The 20130-nt window shown below is 39.8% G+C and overlaps 1 protein-coding gene across 1 annotated transcript in view; it reads left to right on the top strand.

Annotated features, from left to right (window-relative positions):
* Positions 1–19027, top strand: part of TTC17 (tetratricopeptide repeat domain 17) — a 64390-nt gene extending 45363 nt beyond the window's left edge. Inside the window, 9 exon segments of the mRNA XM_068398215.1 lie at positions 4951–5121; positions 5790–6040; positions 7048–7213; positions 9249–9369; positions 9707–9866; positions 10350–10433; positions 12117–12236; positions 14413–14556; positions 17999–19027. Coding sequence (XP_068254316.1) covers positions 4951–5121; positions 5790–6040; positions 7048–7213; positions 9249–9369; positions 9707–9866; positions 10350–10433; positions 12117–12236; positions 14413–14556; positions 17999–18130 — 1349 coding nt within the window. The 3' untranslated portion in view covers positions 18131–19027.
* Positions 19028–20130: the final 1103 nt, after the last annotated feature.

The raw sequence follows: 20130 nt of genomic DNA on the forward strand, positions 1-20130 counted from the left end.
AATATGCTGGTTTTCAGTTTAATTTCTATAATTGATATATTTTAGCCTAATTCTAATATGCAGTGTTACACAAGCAGAGAGCACCCCTAAAGTTTCACATGACCTAAGAGCAGCATTAATGCTTACACGTTTTCATGTGTAAAGTGGTAATATACCACCCCCTTTGACTAGTGTCTCTCTGCATCCATGTAAGCAGTGACTAGCAAAAGTACAGACGACTGCTTATTGATGCGCTGCTCCTGAAATGTCTGTAATGAAACTATTCATCTGTGTACAGGGATTAAAACCTGTTTCCATTAAGCTCAGTGATATGTCATTACTGCTACAAAAAAGAAAACTACCTTCACTGAATTTCACTGTGGGGAATGCTAGTTTTGAGCATGCATCAAAAAAACAAGTATGGAGTGAATAACTCCTGTTAGCAGCATGGTTTCAGTTTGTTCTGTACTCTGACAACTCAGGTGTTAGGCTGACTTACATCTGTGTTAAGTAGAGTTCTCTCTTTGCATTGTTCAACCATAAAGAGGCGCATCGTTTAAGTGACACTGATCTCCAGATAACTTGCATTTTGCATAACCTAATGCAAGTCACTGACTAGCGGCAGTAGTCACTTGATTCTTGTAATCATTCAGAGATAATCCATCTCTGCTTATTCCAAGTGGTAGAGAAAAGAATCAGTACCTAAATTTTAAATGACTTGACTTTAGTTTTGAAGCATTATTCTGCCGCCAATAATTTCTAAATATGTACCAAAAACTTTAAGGAAATTAGTTTGTCTCATTGTAAGAAATTAGAAGCCAATAATGTTCTTAAACCTAGTATGTTGGAACATAGATGGTGGAGTTAGGAACGCCATATTTCACAAGCTCTACACTGACAAACAAAGAATAAAAAGTCAGTAAAAACTCTGTGCTGACCAAAGACACTTGGAGATAACTTTACTTTTTATTTCCAGTGCTGTTGATGACACCAAATCATCTATCTTAAGTTGGTATGTAGGAATTGAACAGTGAAAATATTTAGTGAGGCCTCGTTCTCTCTGCCAGATGCACCACAAGACGCACACAGCTGCAGTGGCAGTTAATTTAGATGTTTAAAACAATCAATGCCCTCTTTAGTGGTGAAGTTTGATTACTTTCAAGACCTTCCTCAAGGTACAGCACTTCAATGTGATACACTGGGGGTGGTGTTTGTTCATCTTTCCTCTTTTCCATACTTTTCACATTTCTTTCCTTGCTTATGTAAGTGGCATTCAGTCTGAGTGTCTGGAGTCACCTAAATTGACAGAAGTTTGCTCTTAAACAAACAAACAAAAAAATTCCACGTAGTACCAAAACAGTTTATATGTAATAAGGGAAGTTCATAATTGTTTCCAAGTGTGACTTTTCTGAGAAATGTGGCAATACGAAGTATGGTTCAGAGTAAATATTTGTTAGCCCTTTATAGGTGAAACAAGTCTTCAACATCAGTTACTGCATCACTTCTCCTTCCTGCTATTTCTCTTTCCTTGCTACAGATGTCAAGTGGGTGTTTCTTTCCTTACACTAAGTGGCTTTCAACTTCAGAGTTTGGAATGATCCAATTCCTAAACAAGAACTGAAGTCTGACTTTTTGTTTGGGATTTTTCAGCCCTACTAACTGCAGTAGGTACCACGGCCTCGGTGGACATTTGAGGGGGGTCCTGAAAATCAAGAAGGTGGTTAATATTAGATGGGATGGATGATCTAGCAGATCTTTTCTATATGTAAGTTGTGTGTTGTGCTAATGCTGTACAAGTGCATTCACATTGTCCCCAAAAAATTACAAACTAGGACAAAATGAGAAATAGAGACCTTTAATATATAAATACTGTGTTCTGCTTTTAATCTCCAAGGTCTCAGTGCTTCAGTTTAGAATTTGTATTTGCTTTTTCTATCTAATGGATTTGCTTTATAGTTTAGGAACTATTCTCTTTTTTTCTCTTCCAATTTCTACATTGACCTGGCACAATCAGACTATTTGTGTTATTTCCATCACTAAAATAAAGGTACACTTATTTTGTGTCGTCTCTATAGCATCTTTGTTTCACTGCATGGAACATAGTAACCAGATCTCATAATACACAAGGTAGGACAGACTGATCCACTTTCCTCTGAGCTTTCTTAGCTCTGCAGAATCAATCTGAAAAGTGGCAAGAAAGTGAGCAAGTCATCTTTCTCTAGTAAGTTTTCAGAATGCAGTAAGCTGAATTGATTAAATACTATGATGTAGTTTCAGACTTACAAGTTTTGTAGCTGCAATATCACTGTGTCAGGACTTTACACCCAAAATTCACATGTGCATATTTAGACAACCAGAATATGTGTGAAATGTTAATAAATAATACATAGTTGAGCATTTGTAGGGTGGCAGTCACTTTGTCCTTCACACAGCTAAGGTGCTGTAAGTATTGCAATGATACAGCTAATGTTCTACCGCCAGTGAATGTGTCTGGAGTTTTGGGGCTATGTTGTTCTCTGGCTGGTCTCTTACTTATTGGTCTTCCCTGTTGGTCTTCAGGCATCTGGCTGATAGCACCTGTAAACTTCTCACTTGCAGGGTTTCAGTACCACCAGCTTCATGGTACGCTCATCAGAGATCTTGAACTTCCATTGGTTTTTCCACCAGCGTTGTTTTTTTCTCCTGCGATGTCAGACAAACGAAAGCAGCAATTTTAAAAAAATTAGGCCACTCAAGTTTCTATATATAGCAGTTCTCAGATCCCAAGAAAGCCAGTGCTCTCATCTAGTCTGTTTTTAGCTGTCAGTGTTTGTAAATTAATATTAACAGTTGGTCTTACGTAGAAGTCCAAGTGCCATCATTTTTTTTCCTTCTGCTTGCTATTTCCAGCTTTTTTTCTCTTTTTGATGTTTTTATTTTGATTAAAAATAGTTGTCTGTTTTTAAGCCCCTTTGCTTTTTTCTTTATACTAATGAGTTGACCTTCAGCAAAGGGAATTGTGGTCATCACGTTACTGAGAAGAACCTGACTTGCATCAAAATCAGGCTGGTTTGCTGTCAGGCAGGGAAACTAGTTTCAGCTTTAGGGTTCTGTGCACAACATTTCTCATAAATTAAACATGAGGACCTCCATATATTGAAGTGATTATTTTGGTTTTTTTTATGAAACCAATGAATTTTTTATTGACAGCATGGGGGAGGTGGGGAGGGGATTAAAGAGTCAATGGGTGATAAAGTAGGAAAGGCAGAGTATAACTGTATGGCAGATACTAGAAGAGTTTACGAACTTAACTGCTTCTGTTGTATATATTTACTCATAAAATAATGTCATTTGACTTCTTTTATATACAGCAGAAAATGTAGAGCAAGAAATAGTTTTCACAGAGGGTTTATGAATATAGTTTTATTTGTTTGATTTTGGTGACACACACACCACCACACACACACATCCCCCTCCAGGAAGATACTGGTCTGTTTCTCCTCCAAAGATGCCACCTGAGTGTTCACAGACGCAAAAGTAGAGAGCGTACAGCAAAAAGCTATCATTTCACTTTGCTGAGAAGTGGTGGAACAGGTTACCCTTACACAAGAGTTACAACTGTCCTCTTGTCCTGCTGGCCTGATTAAAAAAGTGAGACCTAAAAATATTATTTCATAACATGGGATCATTGCGTGGAGAAGAAAGGAGTCACTGATCTACTTTATTCACATTCTTCATGTTTTATGCTGCTGGTTGAAAAAAATAATGCTTTCCATATGCATGGAGCAATACAATTTGCATTCATGAAGGTAGAATGGGGAACATACTTGAGAATCTTGCATTTGATTTAAGCTTTCTTTGATTCCCTATCTGCTTCTTAATTCATTTGTATATGTGTGCTATTTGCACTCACAAGTGATTGAAATGAAGGAGGGATTTGAGAGCAGCAATTTTGTACATGGAATATGTCTTAGGCGTCCCGTGTGACAATAGGCAGGTGTCCGCAACTCGGTCCCGTAGCTGCGCAGTGGGGTTCGGGGCAGCTCCCAGCCTCGCATGCGTGGAGAATCCTGTCTCTGCCTGTGCGGCCCTGAGGGTCAGCCAGGGGAGCAGCTGTCCAAATGCTTCTTGCGGAAGACTGGCAAGTAATTACTGCCAGAAAATCTGAGCTCTTTAGTTAAAATGTATTTGAGAACAAAAATATTGCTACAAAGTTGCAGGTGGCTACCCTTTAAACTCTGAAAGCTTAAGTGTCTCACTGAAGGATGCTGGAAGGCTAGTAAAGTGCAAACCTGCAACACTATCTGCTCCTTACTGACTCCACATTTGGATTTTTCCAATGTTATTCCTACGTCTTTGTATTTGGTGGAATCTGAGCCTGTAACCTGACCACAGAATTATAGATGTTAATTTTTCAGCTGAATAAACTTCTTGGTTTTGGCACAGGTTAACACCCGTAGCTTTTGTCTGTCTATTTAATGAGCTAGTCTTACCTACATACTGTCTACTGCTGGCACAGAAGGTTAGAGCCTGGCAATCCCGTATCAGTCTGCTTTGGCCCTTTTTCTCTTGCACTTAAGCACAGTGAGCGTTATGGTGTCTAAGTGAAGTTCATATGGCAGGCAACTCCCACATATGGTGCAGTGTCACTAAAAATATGTCTTGGGAATGCTCATTGGAGTGGCTACCAGCACACAGTAATTTTCTACGTATTGTGCAACTTTCCCTCAAAAGATATGTGATTTTTCTTTCATTAGTAGTTCACAGTGTGCCTAATAACATTGTTTCCTGTTACTGTTTTAGGTAATCTGCATTGTCAAGAGGCAGATCAGCTTTTTAATCACTGAATTAAGTCTTTGATACCTTGTGGAATTATTTTATTAAATCGGATGTAGAAAACTAGAAGGCTGTAGCTTCCACAGTACAGCTTCTGTGCTTATATCCAGGAGGAGCAGTCTTACGTGGTGTATCACTAAACTTGCTCTCTTTCAGGCCACTGTCATGAGAAAAATCCAGATGGCAGTCATGACAAGGAGAAATATTTTGGTGACCACCATGAGTCAGTTACAGCAGTGGCAGAAGGACACTCTGAGGGAGGTACAGAAGATCCAGAAGTCCTTACTCAGAGTTCAGCAAGGGATTCTTCCTTCTTGAGACTGGAAAGTAAGTCAGCCTTACAAAATCAGTGCTGGCAAATGAATCAGTTTCTAGATTTTTCAGAATAACTGTCTTCCTTCCTCCAGGAAGCTACGTTTTCCCCTCATCTGTCGGTAAGGTGACAAGTAACCTTAAAATGGGTTTCATTCTGTTCACTGTTGTTCTTCTCCAAGTCTAATGTCAAAATGCATTAAATCAAAAAATGAGATCAAGGTTTAGATGCTTTCCAAGCTAAAGGATGTCGTTCCTTGCAAGACTCTACAAACACATGGTTATCCCTCAGTGAATTCAGTATCAGCTGTGCCAGACAGAAGGGAAGAAAAATAGTGTCTATGGTTAACGTACAGAGCACTTTATTCAGTGTTTAATGCACGTATGCAGAGAAAAGACACCACTGTTTACTCCCTCAAACAAGCAGAATTCTGGTTTGGAAAGGAAACTGATGAAAGTGGTCTAGAGGTGTTGATTTTTGAAGCAACAGTTGATGCTGCTTTGCAGTGGGGAAGTCTGCATTCTCCAGTCCCCCTCTCCATTTGGAGCGTGCAGTTGAGTAGTCAGTGATATTTGGTTTGTGGAAGTGGAAAAGTCAAGTGACAGAAAAAAGATCCTATTTATACAATTTGTGGAAGCAGCAGGAAGAGAATTTTTGAAATTTTTGTGGTATTCCCTCTTAGATGCAGTCACTGCAGAAAGCAATGGTTCAGAAGGAGTGGAGGGGTTAGAAGATGATCAGATGTCTGAAGAGATGCTGGCTTTGGTGAATGAGTTTGAAAACTCTTGGCCTCAGGAAGCTTTTGAAGGGGCACTAGAAGTAAAAGGTCGTCGGATGGACTTGCAGGGAATCCGAGTCCTAAAGAAGAGATCTCAGGATGGACTGGCTAGCTCCTGTTTTGGGGACTGTGGTGATGATGATGAAGCTGAATGGGTAAGTTTTTCTATGAGTTTGCTTAAGTCTTGTACCAACCTACTATTGTGGAGGAGGGAAAGACGAGGACGGTTCAGGAGGTTTAACACTGGAATATATATAGGAACTTCCTCTATGGGCCTAAAAGAGCTGTTTCTTGGCTTGTGTGAAATGAACAAGTAGTTTCAATCCATCTTCTAAAGGAAAGGCCTCCGCATCACTAAAACTGACATCGTTTAGTCTGGAGGAAAGGAAGCTGAGGGGAGACCTTATTGCTCTCTGCAACTACCTTGAAAGGAGGTTGTAGCAAGGTGGGTATTGGTCTCTTCTCCCAAGTAGCAAGTGATTGGATGAGAGGAAATGACCTCAAGTTGCACCAGAGGAGATTTAGATTGGGTATCAGGAAAAATTTCTTCACCGAAAGGGTTGTCAAGCACTGGAACAGGCTGCCCAGGGAAGTGGTTGAGTCACCATCCCTGCAGGTAGTTGTGGCACTTAAGGACATGGTTTAGTGGTGGACTTCGCAGTGTTAGGTTTCTGGTTGGACTCAAATGATCTTAAAAGTCTTTTCCCACCTAAATGATTCTATGATCATAAGTCTTGATTATCAGCAGGAAGAGCTTAGGTGTTGAATGATGCTGGATGCCTTCAAACTTCTTGCTCAGTTACAAAGGAGAAAAGTTTCTAACCAAAATTTCTGGTTAGCATGAAAACAATGAAATATCTGTTGTCATCACGTTACAAACAAAATATATAATTAAAAATGCCTTTCAGTTCTCTGGCAGTTAAATTGGTTTTCTCTTATGTTGGAGATTGAAGTTGTGTACTTTGTTTGCATGGTGTGATGCAGTGAAAGTGAGCAGGCTTAGAGAATGAGTTGAGATGGGAAGGGAGGGGGAGAGAGAGAAAGATCTCATCTGTAACATCTTTGAAATTGAGTCTTTGGGCTAAAACAAGTAGTGTATTGGAGCTGATAATGTTCATGGTGTTTCTTAGTGTTAACCTTGCCAATGCTGTTCTTTTGGTAGATTACTTTTCAGGTCAAACGTTTAAAGAAACCAAAAGCTGAAAGCCTGGATCTCCAGGAGCCAGTTGGGAGAAACGGGGAAGAAGGGACTAATGGAGAAAATGAAAACTTTTACCAAACTGCCCTGGAGATCAGTGGACCAAAGATACCTTCTCCTGGACCAACAGGTAAGCTGTTGCTTCTTTAAACCTTGACACTTGGTCTAATAAAAATAAAATTAAAAAAAAAAATAAGTGTTCTGCTGTAATTGGTTTGGTGATATTATATAATAAGAGAAAACTTAGAGACTGTCTTCCAGAAGACTGGAGTTAGAGTAGAGTTTTGCACCAACATAGATGTGTTCTGGGGAGAGTGGTGGATTTTTTGCTAGTTGAGTAACAGGATTTGGAGAGTGGTCTGTTATTATGGTGCAAGCTACTTCCACTGTTGTGTTCAGGTAGACAGAAATCATGAGCACATGATTGCTTGGAATGAAGTTTAGAGCTGCTGGAACCTAATGATGCCAAAGAAGAGAACCAAAGTAATTGGCCTCCATACTTTTCATCTTACCTTGATTTCAATAGAGGTAAAATCTTTATGTTGTAGGGCTGATGGGTAAGCAAAGATGGGTTCTCCAATACATTGTAGTCCTTGACAGGTTGATGACCTAGAAAGTGATTTCACATTTTCAAGGCTTTTACATTAAATCTTTAAAGCTCCTTTTTCTAGCAACTGACAAATGTAAGTTACTGAATTAAATATTTAAATAGGGGAGACGGATTACGTGAAAACAGACTGTCATTTATGAGCACACACCTGTCCTTTCCTTGATGTATCTTCTCTCCCCTGAGCTACTTCTGTGGCTTTATTACATAGCATCCCTTGACTGTAAAGTAGTTATCATCCTAACACTCCTGTGAGGCAGGGTCCGCTGACGTCCTCTTTACAAGAACTAATTCATCAAAAGTTTAAGTAACGTACTGGAGGTCATCTGTTAAGTTCCTGGTAGGACAGGGAAATGACGCTAACTGTCCTGTGTTTGACTACTACTCAGACTACTGAACTGTCTCTGTTTAGTATTTCCATACCTCTTGCTATCTTTTGCCATTCGTGCAAATATGAACTCACAATCAGATAGTTCACAGTGGTGGTGATGAGAACTGATCATTCTCTTCTGAAGTTTCCCAGTGTTACTCAAAGTTAATTTTCCTTTAATCAGAATACTTTACCAAAGACATGGTATTACAGACTTCATCATTATTTTGCAAAATCATGGTGAAGCATTTTACTATAACTTGGATGGGAAATAGGATTTGCATCCACATGGGCAAAATTTCAGGTAACTAGGAATAAATAGTGAAATACTGCCCTCATAGCTGGTGCAATAGACTGGCACATTGTTAAACTTGGCTTCCCACTGTGCAGATTTATGGCTGCAATTAATTTTTCTTATGTTCCAAACAGTTCAGATGTTTCTGATATGAGAGGAAAACGTTTCCTAACATTTAACACAAGCTGGATTCCTAGGACTTCGTACAGTGTCCCCCAAATGTAAGGGAAAGATTTCAGTAGGCTTTGGTTCGAATGTGAAGATCAGGTTCTTGTTTCTCCCAGTGATCTATTTGTTAACATAAAGCAAGTTATTTAACCTTTCCCTGCCTCAGGTAACTTCTCTGCAAAATGGGAGGGCTGAAGTATAATCGCTTAATAGTTTCAGGAATGTTGCTGTCTTGAGTGTAAGAATGCGGTAAAAGCCACTGTCTCTCCGAAACGATAGTCATTGAAAAGAAAGGGCAGTATTTTTCACCTGGAACTATCAGAAGATGGAGCAATCAACTTTTATTAGTTTTTACTGTAGCTGTAGAGCATAAATGATGACTCACTTATGAACTTTTCTTCTAGGATGTTTAAGTGGAGGTGTTACCTGTAAACAAGAGTGGCAATTGTTCTTATTGTGTGGCTAATGAAAATGTGTAATGAAGGCAGGTTTTAGAACTCCACCTCCTAATCTGTCTTGCATAGGATCCAGTTCGTTCTTTGGATCCCACAAGTTCCATTCCGTCCATTTAGGTTCAGGAATGTTCTTAAAGAAATCTGATGGCAGGACCGTGGCTTTTATAATGTAGGGAATGTATCCACTGGTATAAAATATTTTGTAAATCATTCTACTGAAGGGGAATGTCTGTCTGCTTCCAGACAGTTTTGTTTTTTTTTCTCCTCAAGGAAAAAGGCATGACTATCGTAGCCTTGGCTGGCCAAGTCCTGATGAATGCCTGAAAATCCGTAGGGTAGAGCTTACAACTGTAGCCAGCACATGGCTTGCTGTTTCTGCTAAAAACATTGAGTAAGTATCTTGTATATGAACCTTAAATAAATTACTCATACAAAGCAAGACGGTTATATGGCTTTTAGTGTGCATAAACTGATGATTTTAGTGTTCTTTAAAGTAAGAAAGAACTGCCAGGATTTCAAAGAAGTTTGAAAACATTATGTGGTATTTCATCAAAAGACTTGCAAAGAAAAGTGCAAGTGCAGACGGAAGATCCAGTTTCTCTTGCTTCTTGAGCTACTTAAATGAGATTCTGCCAGGTTCTGGGCAGTTTACACTCACTAGAGAACTTTGTAATGACTCTTCTGTTTTCTTCTCCTGACTGATGCAACTTGTTCTATGACCTTTGTAGCATTACAGAGCACATTGATTTTGCCACTCAGCTGCAAGAGCCAGCCATGGAGCCCCTTTGTAACCCAAATCTACCAGCCAGTATGCATACTTTGGACCACCTGCAAGGTGTCTCTAGTCGGGTCAGCTTGCATTACACTGGAGAAAGTCAACTGAAAGAGGTATGCCAGAGTTGAAGGCTGTCACACAAAAATGGCTGTACCATGGCAGAGTCAAGGCACATTTAGCTCAGTGCCCTGTCTCCAGAAGTGACCTTCAGTGAATGAATGCCTGGATAAAACTGTAACAACAATGCAGGCTGAAAGCGATATTTCACCAGAATGTTTTCCAAGCCATCTACGATCTGGCCTGAGGGAAATCCTAGAACACCATTAGTGTCTCTGTATTTATAGCTTTTTGATGGATTAATTAGTGAAAGAAAAGTCCAACTGAGCATATATAAACTTGTACCATTCTTAGTATTCAGTGCTATGGAGTTATAACACTGTGTGATGATATAGATAGCATTAACTCAAGATACAGGAATGTTTAGGTTGGAACAGGTTACAGCATTTGTAAAAGGCTGGGGAAGAAAGCAACCAACAAGTGAGGGATGTCTCTTACCAGGTTCCAGTATCTAAGCTCTTGTTCTTCCTCGTCCACAGGTGCTACAGAATCTTGGCAAAGACCAGTACTCACCACAGTCGTTAGAACAAGTTGGTACTCGAATAGCCAAAGCTTTGGAAAAGGTATGTGTAAATGAGGAAAATGAGAAGTCTGGCTTTTACTGCTCATGACTGACATAGTGGTTAATCCAGTCTCGAACCATTTGTTGGAAATCCCAGTCAAGGAACATATTAGTACTTGGACTGGGGATTTATGTCTATTCAGCATCTGTAATGCCTTCACAGGTATTTTGTTGAGCTGTATCCTGTGCTTACACTGTCAAGTGTCTTGCATATCTCTCTACTAAAACCTAAGCGTGTAAAATTTCCCAATGTTTCCAACCCTGTAGTGAGCAGTGTTGCTGGTTGTTGATATATATTAAACTATTTCAATACTTCTCAACCCTTCTCTTTCTTTTTGTGCTACACTGACTTGGAGCTTATGGAAAGCTGAGTTAAGCCACAGCTCAACTTTCCAGTCACGCTCCTGGCATGCAGCGGTCAGACAACTGACAGGCAGAGACTTCCTCTCTTCTCTGCCTACTTCCTTTTACTTTATGCAGTGTTGGGCTGAAGTGTCAGATGTGTTCAGGCAGAGGTATGGCACCATGTGCAAGGCTGCACTTGTTCTCCCCAGAGAAAGCTAAGCTTCCTAGCTAGATTAAGGCTGCTAAGGTCCTCAGCCAAGTTACTTGGGGAGGAGATGATTAGGAACATAATTTTCCTAGGATCTACGAGGTAGATAAGGTTGCAGGGATTGTTGTTTACAGCTAATGGGGGAAATATCCCAAACTACTATAGAAAAGCAGGCTGAGCCAAAACAGTTTGGTACCCCTAGCCTATTCTACCAAAAGCCATCTGAGGAATTTACTGTACTTTGAAACTAAAGCCAATATAGCTTTGTCATTCCCAGAAAGTAAAGATGTTACTCTTATGCTCACGTTACAAGACAGTTTCTTTTCACTTTGGATGTATACTAACTTCTTCTCTTACATGCTATAGTTCTTCCTACAGACAGCAAGCTTTATCCAAATAAGCTGAAAATTTAGTGCTGAGACCAGAAACAGAATTCTCAGTAAGGCTAGCTGTGTTGGAAATAAAATGCAGTTCTTCTGTCTACCAGTCTTATTCAGTATTCACAAGAGCTACTCAAACAAATCAAGATGGCTACTTATCTAATTGCTTATGTGAGCATAAACTTTCATTTACTGTATCTGAGACCACAGAATTCAAGCACGTAGTATTTCCCTTTCTAACATGTGACATGGGAGTCAGCCAGCTAGAGGCATCGAACTTAATCAGCTAGGCTTGTCAGGCTTCTGCTCTGAGCTGCATCCCAGAGCGTCCTTTCTCTTTCCAGTGACTACAGAGAGCCTATGAGTCCAATCAGCTAACTTAGTTAAATTTTTTCCTTTGTCTTGGGTAATATGTATACACATCTAGATGCTCAGCATCAGACAGGTGGTGAGAAGCTGTTGTGGCTGCCAAAACTGTTGTTGCTGTTTAAAGCTATTTAGCTGCTGTTCCTTTCTTAAGAAAATGATGTTGCATTTGGAATTTGTGTTTCACTTGGCAATCTCATTTACCTGGCTATTGCATATATGTTGTTAGATAAGAACTTTTTGCTGCTTTGAAATAGTTTAATGCTATTTTTAAGTGTAACACCCTCTAACTCAATAAACCAAATAAATTGGAAGAGTGAAAGACAGGAAGACTGTTCACTACAGATGTTTATATGACTGGTTTTTTTTGTCCTTCTTTTGCCAGAATCAGACTTCATGGGTCCTCTCTAGCATGGCAGCTCTTTACTGGAGGGTAAAAGGCCAAGGAAAGAAGGCAATTGATTGCTTACGGCAAGCATTGCACTATGCACCTCATCACATGAAGGTGTGTACACATGTGCCCACTACTCAGATGAAATAATGTTTTGCTTGTCACAATAGAGCTTTCACAGACTATTGTTAAGGCCAACACTGTGTATCAAGTGTCTATAATGTATTAGATATTAGCTAGTTGTGGTGAAACCTCAAGACTTTCACCACCTGTTTAGTGTGGACTCTTTTAAAAAAATAATTTAAAAAAAGGCAACTGCAAAAGAGGTTCAGTGGAATTTCCTGCAGTTCAGTGGGTTTGACACCTCTCTGGACAATGTGGGCTTGAACTTCCCCGTTATGTAGGACTTTGAATCTTCATCAGCCTTTGCATGGACGAGTCTTCTAACCTGAGATGTGGGAAGTATATTTTCTGGTTGTGCTTTTAAAGAGGAGAGGAGTTGATATCTAAATGAAGAACTTAAATGCTTGAATCTTAAGTGTTTGGGCTGTGAATCTCAGCTGGACGCTAGTGCCTGACTTTGTGCAGCAGTTCTGTGCTTTACTCCAAAAAAGGCAGTACTTTGGACATAATCTTCTGTTTAGTGTTTCAGTTGACCAAAGTGCTTTGTACCCTTCTGCTTGTCACATGGTATGCTGAGCATTACAATATCTATTCTTATACACCAAGATCCCCCTTGCAAACTAATAAATGCAATATAGGCTCCTCACTCAACATTGCAGATTTCATTTTGGGATCTGAGCAACAAATTGTGCAGCACTGCAAAATGTGTACTCCTTTTTGAATCTTTGTCTCTCGATTTTCAGAGAAGGATTTAAAACCAAGTAGCTTATACTCTCGGGATATTATTAGGAGGGTTTAGCCATTAGCAATAGAAATGCCTCAACTCAGAAATGCACAACCTATGTAGCTGTGTTCCCTATAATTCTGTCTCTTTGCTCTTGTCCTTTTAAAACAAGGTTGTAACCAAGATCTAACGCAGCAAGCCCTTGCTTGTTTTCCTGTCTTTGTATGTAACTGGGAATGGTTCCTCAGAAATGGCGCCCTTAACTGTGTGACTTGTAAGGGCCAGAGTATGGATTGAAAACTACAATTTGGCAAGATTATGGTGTAGTAGTGCTGTTTTCTAGATATGTGATATAATGTTGCTTGGGACTGGCTGTCTCTCTGAATTTGTGCCTTGTTTTTATCCTCCATACTGAGGCTGCCTCCAGAGAAAACTGTGGGTCTTGTTTGTAAAGGTAGAGCTGCAACTTGAACTCAGTGAGAGTTAGCACTGAATGAACAGCTGTTTAATATTTTGGTTTATCCTTCTCTTTGGTTTTATGCACTCTCACCTTCTCTTGCCTTTTCTCATGTAAATAAAAGGTAATCAATTTTCCTGTGGGCTGCTTCTGTGATTCTGACTTCCATATCTGTTTTGCAAACATGACTGACACCGAAGGTACTCCTTGCTTTGTAGAGGTCAAGGAGGCAGGGATCAAATACATCCAACATTTTTTATTGTCCTGTTGAGGGCATCTAAGACTTGCTACTAAGCAGTATTTTGTCCTTTGAAGGTGTGAAGCCCAGCTCCCAGAGAGTCTGTTATGACTGTCGGGGCTCAACAGTTTTGTCAGTCAGACAAGGTCACAGTCTGGAAATCCAGGAAATAAAAAACATACCATCAGTGACTAGCTGAGAACATTTAATTTATAGCTGTTATCCAGCATCATATAGGAATTCTGTGTCAGAGGCAGGATAAAAAACAGTGTGTCAGTTGCACTAATGTTTAGATCCTTTTTTCACTTCCCTGCCATCCCCTTTTATTCATGTTCATTCCCCTTTTAAGCAAGAGCTGAAGTAGGCTGGTCAAACAAACGGCTTTTGTTGTCTGTGAGAATGCATCTCATTTTTTGGGCAGAAAACTAATGTAAGAGCATCTGAAAAAACAAAGGTACATACTAGGACGCTTAAGTGAGTTAATTTTTTAGTTGTTTGTCTATGCAACAGTAGTGTTTGTTACTATTATGAGCAGATGTGTGTATGTGAGGTTTTTTGTTCATAACTCAGGTCCAAACGCCCTTTTATAGTAAAATATATCTGACTTATCACTTTCAAAGTCACCAGATAGTGGAGTGGGCAGTAACCAGGTGAGAGTGGCCAGGTGGTGGAGTCTTCTGTTTGTCTTGCTGATCCTGAGACAGTTTCAATGGAAAGAGTCTCACTGTCACTTGCTTTTCTCTTCCAGGATGTACCACTAATAAGCCTAGCAAACATCTTCCACAATGCAAAACTCTGGAATGATGCCATCATTGTGGCTACCATGGCAGTGGAAATAGCACCACACTTTGTGGTTAATCATTTCACACTGGCAAATATCTACGTAGCAATGGTGAGTGTGCTGTCACCCAGTTAAGTCTTGTCTTTGGTACTCTATATCATAGAATGGTTTGGGTTGGAAGGGACCTTAAAGAACATCTAGTTCCGACCCCCATATGTATTTTATATATATAAAAAAGTCTTGTTCTCGGAATTAATTTTGGAAGAGCAGCATTCAAGAAATGGGGGTAGGATCAACAAGATTACGGTGTAGGATCAACAAGAAAGAGTATTTTTTTTTTTTTTTTGAATGCCAAAACTCTTATTACTCATTTTACTCATTACTCATGTAGTACTTGAAGGCCAACATTTTTATAAGCTGGCTTCATAATGCTGTCTGCAAAGCTTTGTTAAGACAGTAGCAAACAATTGATAATTCTGGTTGGCTGCCCATCTAAACACAGAATATTTTTATAATACTAGAAAATTAATGATGAATTGAGTCTCTATCCTGAAGAGCTGAGCTTAGCATAGTAAGTCAAACCCAGTTCACAGTTGGCAATGAACAAACACAAGGCACGTTTAATTTCAGTATCTGGATTATGAACACCCAAAATAATTCACAGATTGAACTCAAATTTCTTCATACTGTCTATATATTCTAATCTGCAGTTTAGTTTTCAGTGCTTATTCTGAACACAGAATGTTTGTTCTTTTTATCTTACTGATGCTGTACTGGTTCTTGTGTGTTTCATCCTTATCTTTAACATGGCCAGTATAATTGAAGGATAAAAGAGGCACCATTAAACTGAGACGTAGTTGATATATGTGTCTGTGTCAAAAGTATTTTCAATTACAGAATCACAGAATCACAGAATGTTAGGGATTGGAAGGGACCTCGAAAGATCATCTAGTCCAATCCCCCTGCCGGAGCAGGATTGCCTAGACCATATCACACAGGAACGCGTCCAGGCGGGTTTTGAATGTCTCCAGAGGAGACTCCACAACCTCTCTGGGCAGCCTGTTCCAGTGTTCGGTCACCCTCACTGTGAAGAAGTTTTTCCTCATATTTATGCGGAACCTCCTGTGTTCCAGCTTGCACTCATTGCCCCTTGTCCTGTCAAGGGATGTCACTGAGAAGAGCCTGGCTCCATCCTCATGACACTTGCCCTTTACATATTTATAAACATTAATGAGGTCACCCCTCAGTCTCCTCTTCTCCAAGCTAAAGAGACCCAGCTCCCTCAGCCTCTCCTCATAAGGGAGATGTTCCACTCCCTTAATCATCTTCGTGGCTCTGCGCTGGACTCTCTCTAGCAGTTCCCTGTCCTTCTTGAACTGAGGGGCCCAGAACTGGACACAATATTCCAGATGCGGCCTCACCAGGGCAGAGTAGAGGGGGAGGAGAACCTCTCTTTGACCTACTAACCACACCCCTTCTAATACACCCCAGGATGCCACTGGCCTTCTTGGCCACAAGGGCACATTGCTGGCTCATGGTCATCCTGCTGTCCACTAGGACCCCCGGGTCCCTTTCCCCTACGCTGGTCTCCAACAGGTCTGTCCCCAACTTGTACTGGTACATGGGGTTGTTCTTGCCCAGGTGCAGGACTCTACACTTGCCCTTGTTATATTTCATTAAATTTCTCCCCGCCCACCTCTTCAGCCTGTCTAGGTCTCTCTGAATGGCAGAACAGCCTTCCGGTGTGTCAGCCACTCCTCCCAGTTTTGTGTCATCAGCGAACTTGCTGACAGTGCACTCTATTCCCTCATCCAAGTCATTAATGAATATATTGAATAGTACTGGTCCCAGTACCGACCCTTGAGGGACTCCACTAGATACAGGCCTCCAACTAGACTCTGTCCCATTGACCACCACTCTCTGGCTTCTTTCCTTCAGCCAGTTCACAATCCACCTCACTACCCGATCATCCAGACCACACCTCCTCAGTTTAGCTGTGAGGATGCTGTGAGAGACTGTGTCAAACGCTTTACTGAAATCAAGATAGACCACATCCACTGCTTTACCATCATCTATCCACTGGGTTATGTCCTCATAAAAGGCTATCAAGTTGGTTAAGCATGACTTCCCCTTGGTGAAGCCATGTTGACTGCCCCTAATGATCCTCTTATCCTTGATATGCCTAGAGACAGCACCAAGGACAAGTTGTTCCATTACCTTTCCAGGGATGGAGGTGAGGCTGACTGGTCTATAGTTACCCAGGTCCTCCTTCTTGCCCTTTTTGAAGACTGCAGCAACAGGACAAAATTTATCTTCTGGATCAAATTATACTAACATAAAGACAATTTAGTTTATTTACATCATACTTAACCTGCTGTATTTGAGAGCTGACTCTGACCAACAAGTGGTAGAAGATATCATGCTCATTAATAGTATAGCATTATAGAGGCCAAGGTTCCTTTATTTGCAAAACTTTTCAGTAAGTTACGTTACAAAGGGGAAAACGTTGGCCCTGTTAAGGACTGAGAACTTTGGATGGATGCTATAGAAACTACTGATGTGGGAATCTAAAGGAACATCAAAATGACATCAAATGTAAATTATTACATCTAAAAATGGAAAAATCTGATTCTTTTTTCATTGCTGTTTGTCAGTGCTCCCACAAACTAATACAGGATTTTCTATGTAATTCCTGTTGAAACTGTATTAAAATACACTTTTTTTAAAAAGTCAAGACTTTACAATTCACATTGATCTAGTTAGTGTTTATAATGTGGCTAGAAATTAATATTATCTCTACTGGACCAATAAAGTTACTGCGAAAAGGAACTTAATCAACAAAAACAGTGTTGAAAGTGACTGAAAAACACAATGTTTTCGGTCTTTTCTGCTCTCGTTTTTCTTCTAATACACTGTTGGATGTTGGCATGAATTCCTAGTTAATAAAAAAGCAGAGTGACACAGGTAATTAGGTTTCAGCTGTATAAAAATAGATGTTATTTCAGCATGAATGCTTCTTACTACCATTCTGGAGTCTAGCTTATCAATTGAAATTGTCTGGCTACTGTATGCTCTTAAAGTTTTGTTTAGTTGCTGTTTTTTTACTTTGAGTAATCTTGTAAAAATAATTTCAAGTTCTTCTAAAAATGTTGGCTTTTCAGCAAATTTGACGTTCTTGCGTTGTCCAAGATTTTATAGCTTTGATCTATGTAAATCCTGTGTGAAATCTGTTTTTAAAAGTTACTTTTAGAGCAAGAATGCTAAGATCTACTATTAGAAGGAAAAGGTGAGAACATTGGTCAATAATACTCAGCAGTGATTTGACTCCCTTCTGTGGAGTGTGCAGAATTGGGTCATTAGCCCAAGAAAATATCAGAGTTATTTGGTGGGGGGGGGGAGAGGGGGGTGGAAATCCTAAACCACGAGGATTGGTGCAGTTACTTTTGTGCGTACCATGCCACTCAACTATGCAGGACAGGAAAGGCATAGAAAATGAAAGAGTTTACTGTTTTTTAGAATCGGACTCTTTGCAATGTTCTTTCTTTCTTTACAGGAAGAGTTTGAAAAGGCGATGAAATGGTATGAATCAACACTAAAACTTCAGCCGGAGTTTGCCCCAGCAAAGAATCGAATCCGCACCATTCAGTGTCATTTACTTATGAAAAAAGAACAGCGGTTTCCTTAGAGATCAGCATTTTTCTCTTTTTTAAAAAATGTCATTATTCTCTATTCTGCTTCTAAGTGTGCTAAGATAAATTGATGAATCAAAATTTTTAACAAGACTTTTTTAAAAGAGATGGGTTTTGGATCAAGGGTTCTTTTTTTTTTTCCCCTCAAATATAGGAGCATCTTTGGAAAATATATTTCACAGACCATAATTTTAAAACATCCATGTAAATAAACCAAGAAACTTCCATGAGTCCGTGACCACTTGTACCAGGACCCAGGCACTGTTAGTTTTTCTAATGCTCAGATTGGCATCAGTATCCAAAATAACTTGCTTCATATCTTGTGATCTAAGTCAATGGAAATGCAAAGCACACACCCATACCAAATAGGAAGAAGAGATCATCAGCAATTCATCCATGTGAAACTTGTGCTTTGTCCAGTCTTGTTCACTCCATACCACATTACCTGCTTATTTGGAAGGAGAGGGATAAGATTTTAAATGCTTATAAAAAACATTAGGGACGTCAAGCATTTTTTGATTTGTTTATTTATGTTGGGGAATGAGGAGGGAGCAGCAGGACACTAAAGTCAAAGTGGTTTTTAATGTTACTTGCAGAAAAAAAAATTCACTAAAAATCCCAAAAGGATGTTTTGTATTTGTCTATTTATCTATAGCCCTCTGCCTCCCTGAATGGTTGATCTGCTAATTCTTTGTTCACTGTATTTTTAGCCATTTCAGAACACGGTGCAAGTTTATGCTCGCTCTGAGCCATACTTTCAGCTGCCGAGGAGGAGGCGGGAGGCAGTGTCAAGGTATCATTAGCAAATAAGTCAGGTGGAAGATTTCCAAATCAGTTCTCTCTTTGGTTGGTGGAGGACATGATTCTCCAGACATCATTGTTGAATCAACAAGAGCACATATTTGAAATAAAATAAATTGTTTATGAACAAAACACAGCTTCTCCTCTAATCTTTGTGTCACACGCCATTTGCAAGAGTCTAGGCTTGGGGAGCCACAGCCTTTCCTCAGGAGCAGACAGAAGTGGGAGACAGGAAAGCCCTTAACACTCCTGATTAGAAAATGATTTTCTGCATATCCATGGAAAATTTCCTGAGCCTCTGTGCCTGATGACTTTTCCATTGCAGAAGGGAATAAGGGAAGTTAACTAAATCAGCTGTCTGTCATGTAACCTACCCTCCAGCTTTTAGAATCATGGACTGGGATAATGAATTACAGAGATTTCTCACATAGAGGTGTGGGAGTGGAAATGAGTAAGGCAGGTGCAAGTAAACAGAAAGAATTTCCATTTGAGCTAGAAAAAGTTGAAGCAAAGGCTGTTCCTTGAACTAAGACAATGTGCTGAGAGTCGTCTTCTATTCAGTTTTGTTAACTGATCTGCTTTACTTTTATAGTGGTTGATAAATACTTGGGAGTCACTTAAATATATTTGGTAAATCTTTCATTTCATGTGGCAGTTTTAAAATGTAGTATGCAAAAACTTCTTTTGGTAGAGAGGATCCACCTTACTACTTGGTTTCCTAATGTGTCATATGGTCAAATCAAGTGATTGCCACATGCTGGACTCTTTTCTACTGCATCTGTCTCACTGATGATGAGACATGCCAGGATTTAAGTAAAGAGCAAGGCTGGTCCATAAGAACGTAAAGCAGCAATATGTGGAGCACAGATGGTCATCCTTGGCTTTGACAAAAGATGGAATTAAAATAGACCTTTTCTGGATCACTGAGGATTATGCTCATAGACAGCACTGATGGGCACTTAAAACTAGCCATTAGTACTCACTTCTGTTTACATCTTGCTTACTGCAGTATTTATTTTTTATTAAGAAATGCAGCAAGGTGCACTGTATACCGACATAATCCAAAAGGCAGGAACACTAAGTTCTGTGTGCATGACCATACTATAAATTGATAATACCACCAAGGAGATAGCAGGCTTTTGCTCTTCTTGCTCTGTTTGCATTTCCAGAGAACTTGCACCTTATAAATGGTTCT

This window comes from Nyctibius grandis, chromosome 4, assembly GCF_013368605.1.
Source record: "Nyctibius grandis isolate bNycGra1 chromosome 4, bNycGra1.pri, whole genome shotgun sequence".
Lineage (NCBI taxonomy): Eukaryota > Metazoa > Chordata > Aves > Nyctibiiformes > Nyctibiidae > Nyctibius > Nyctibius grandis.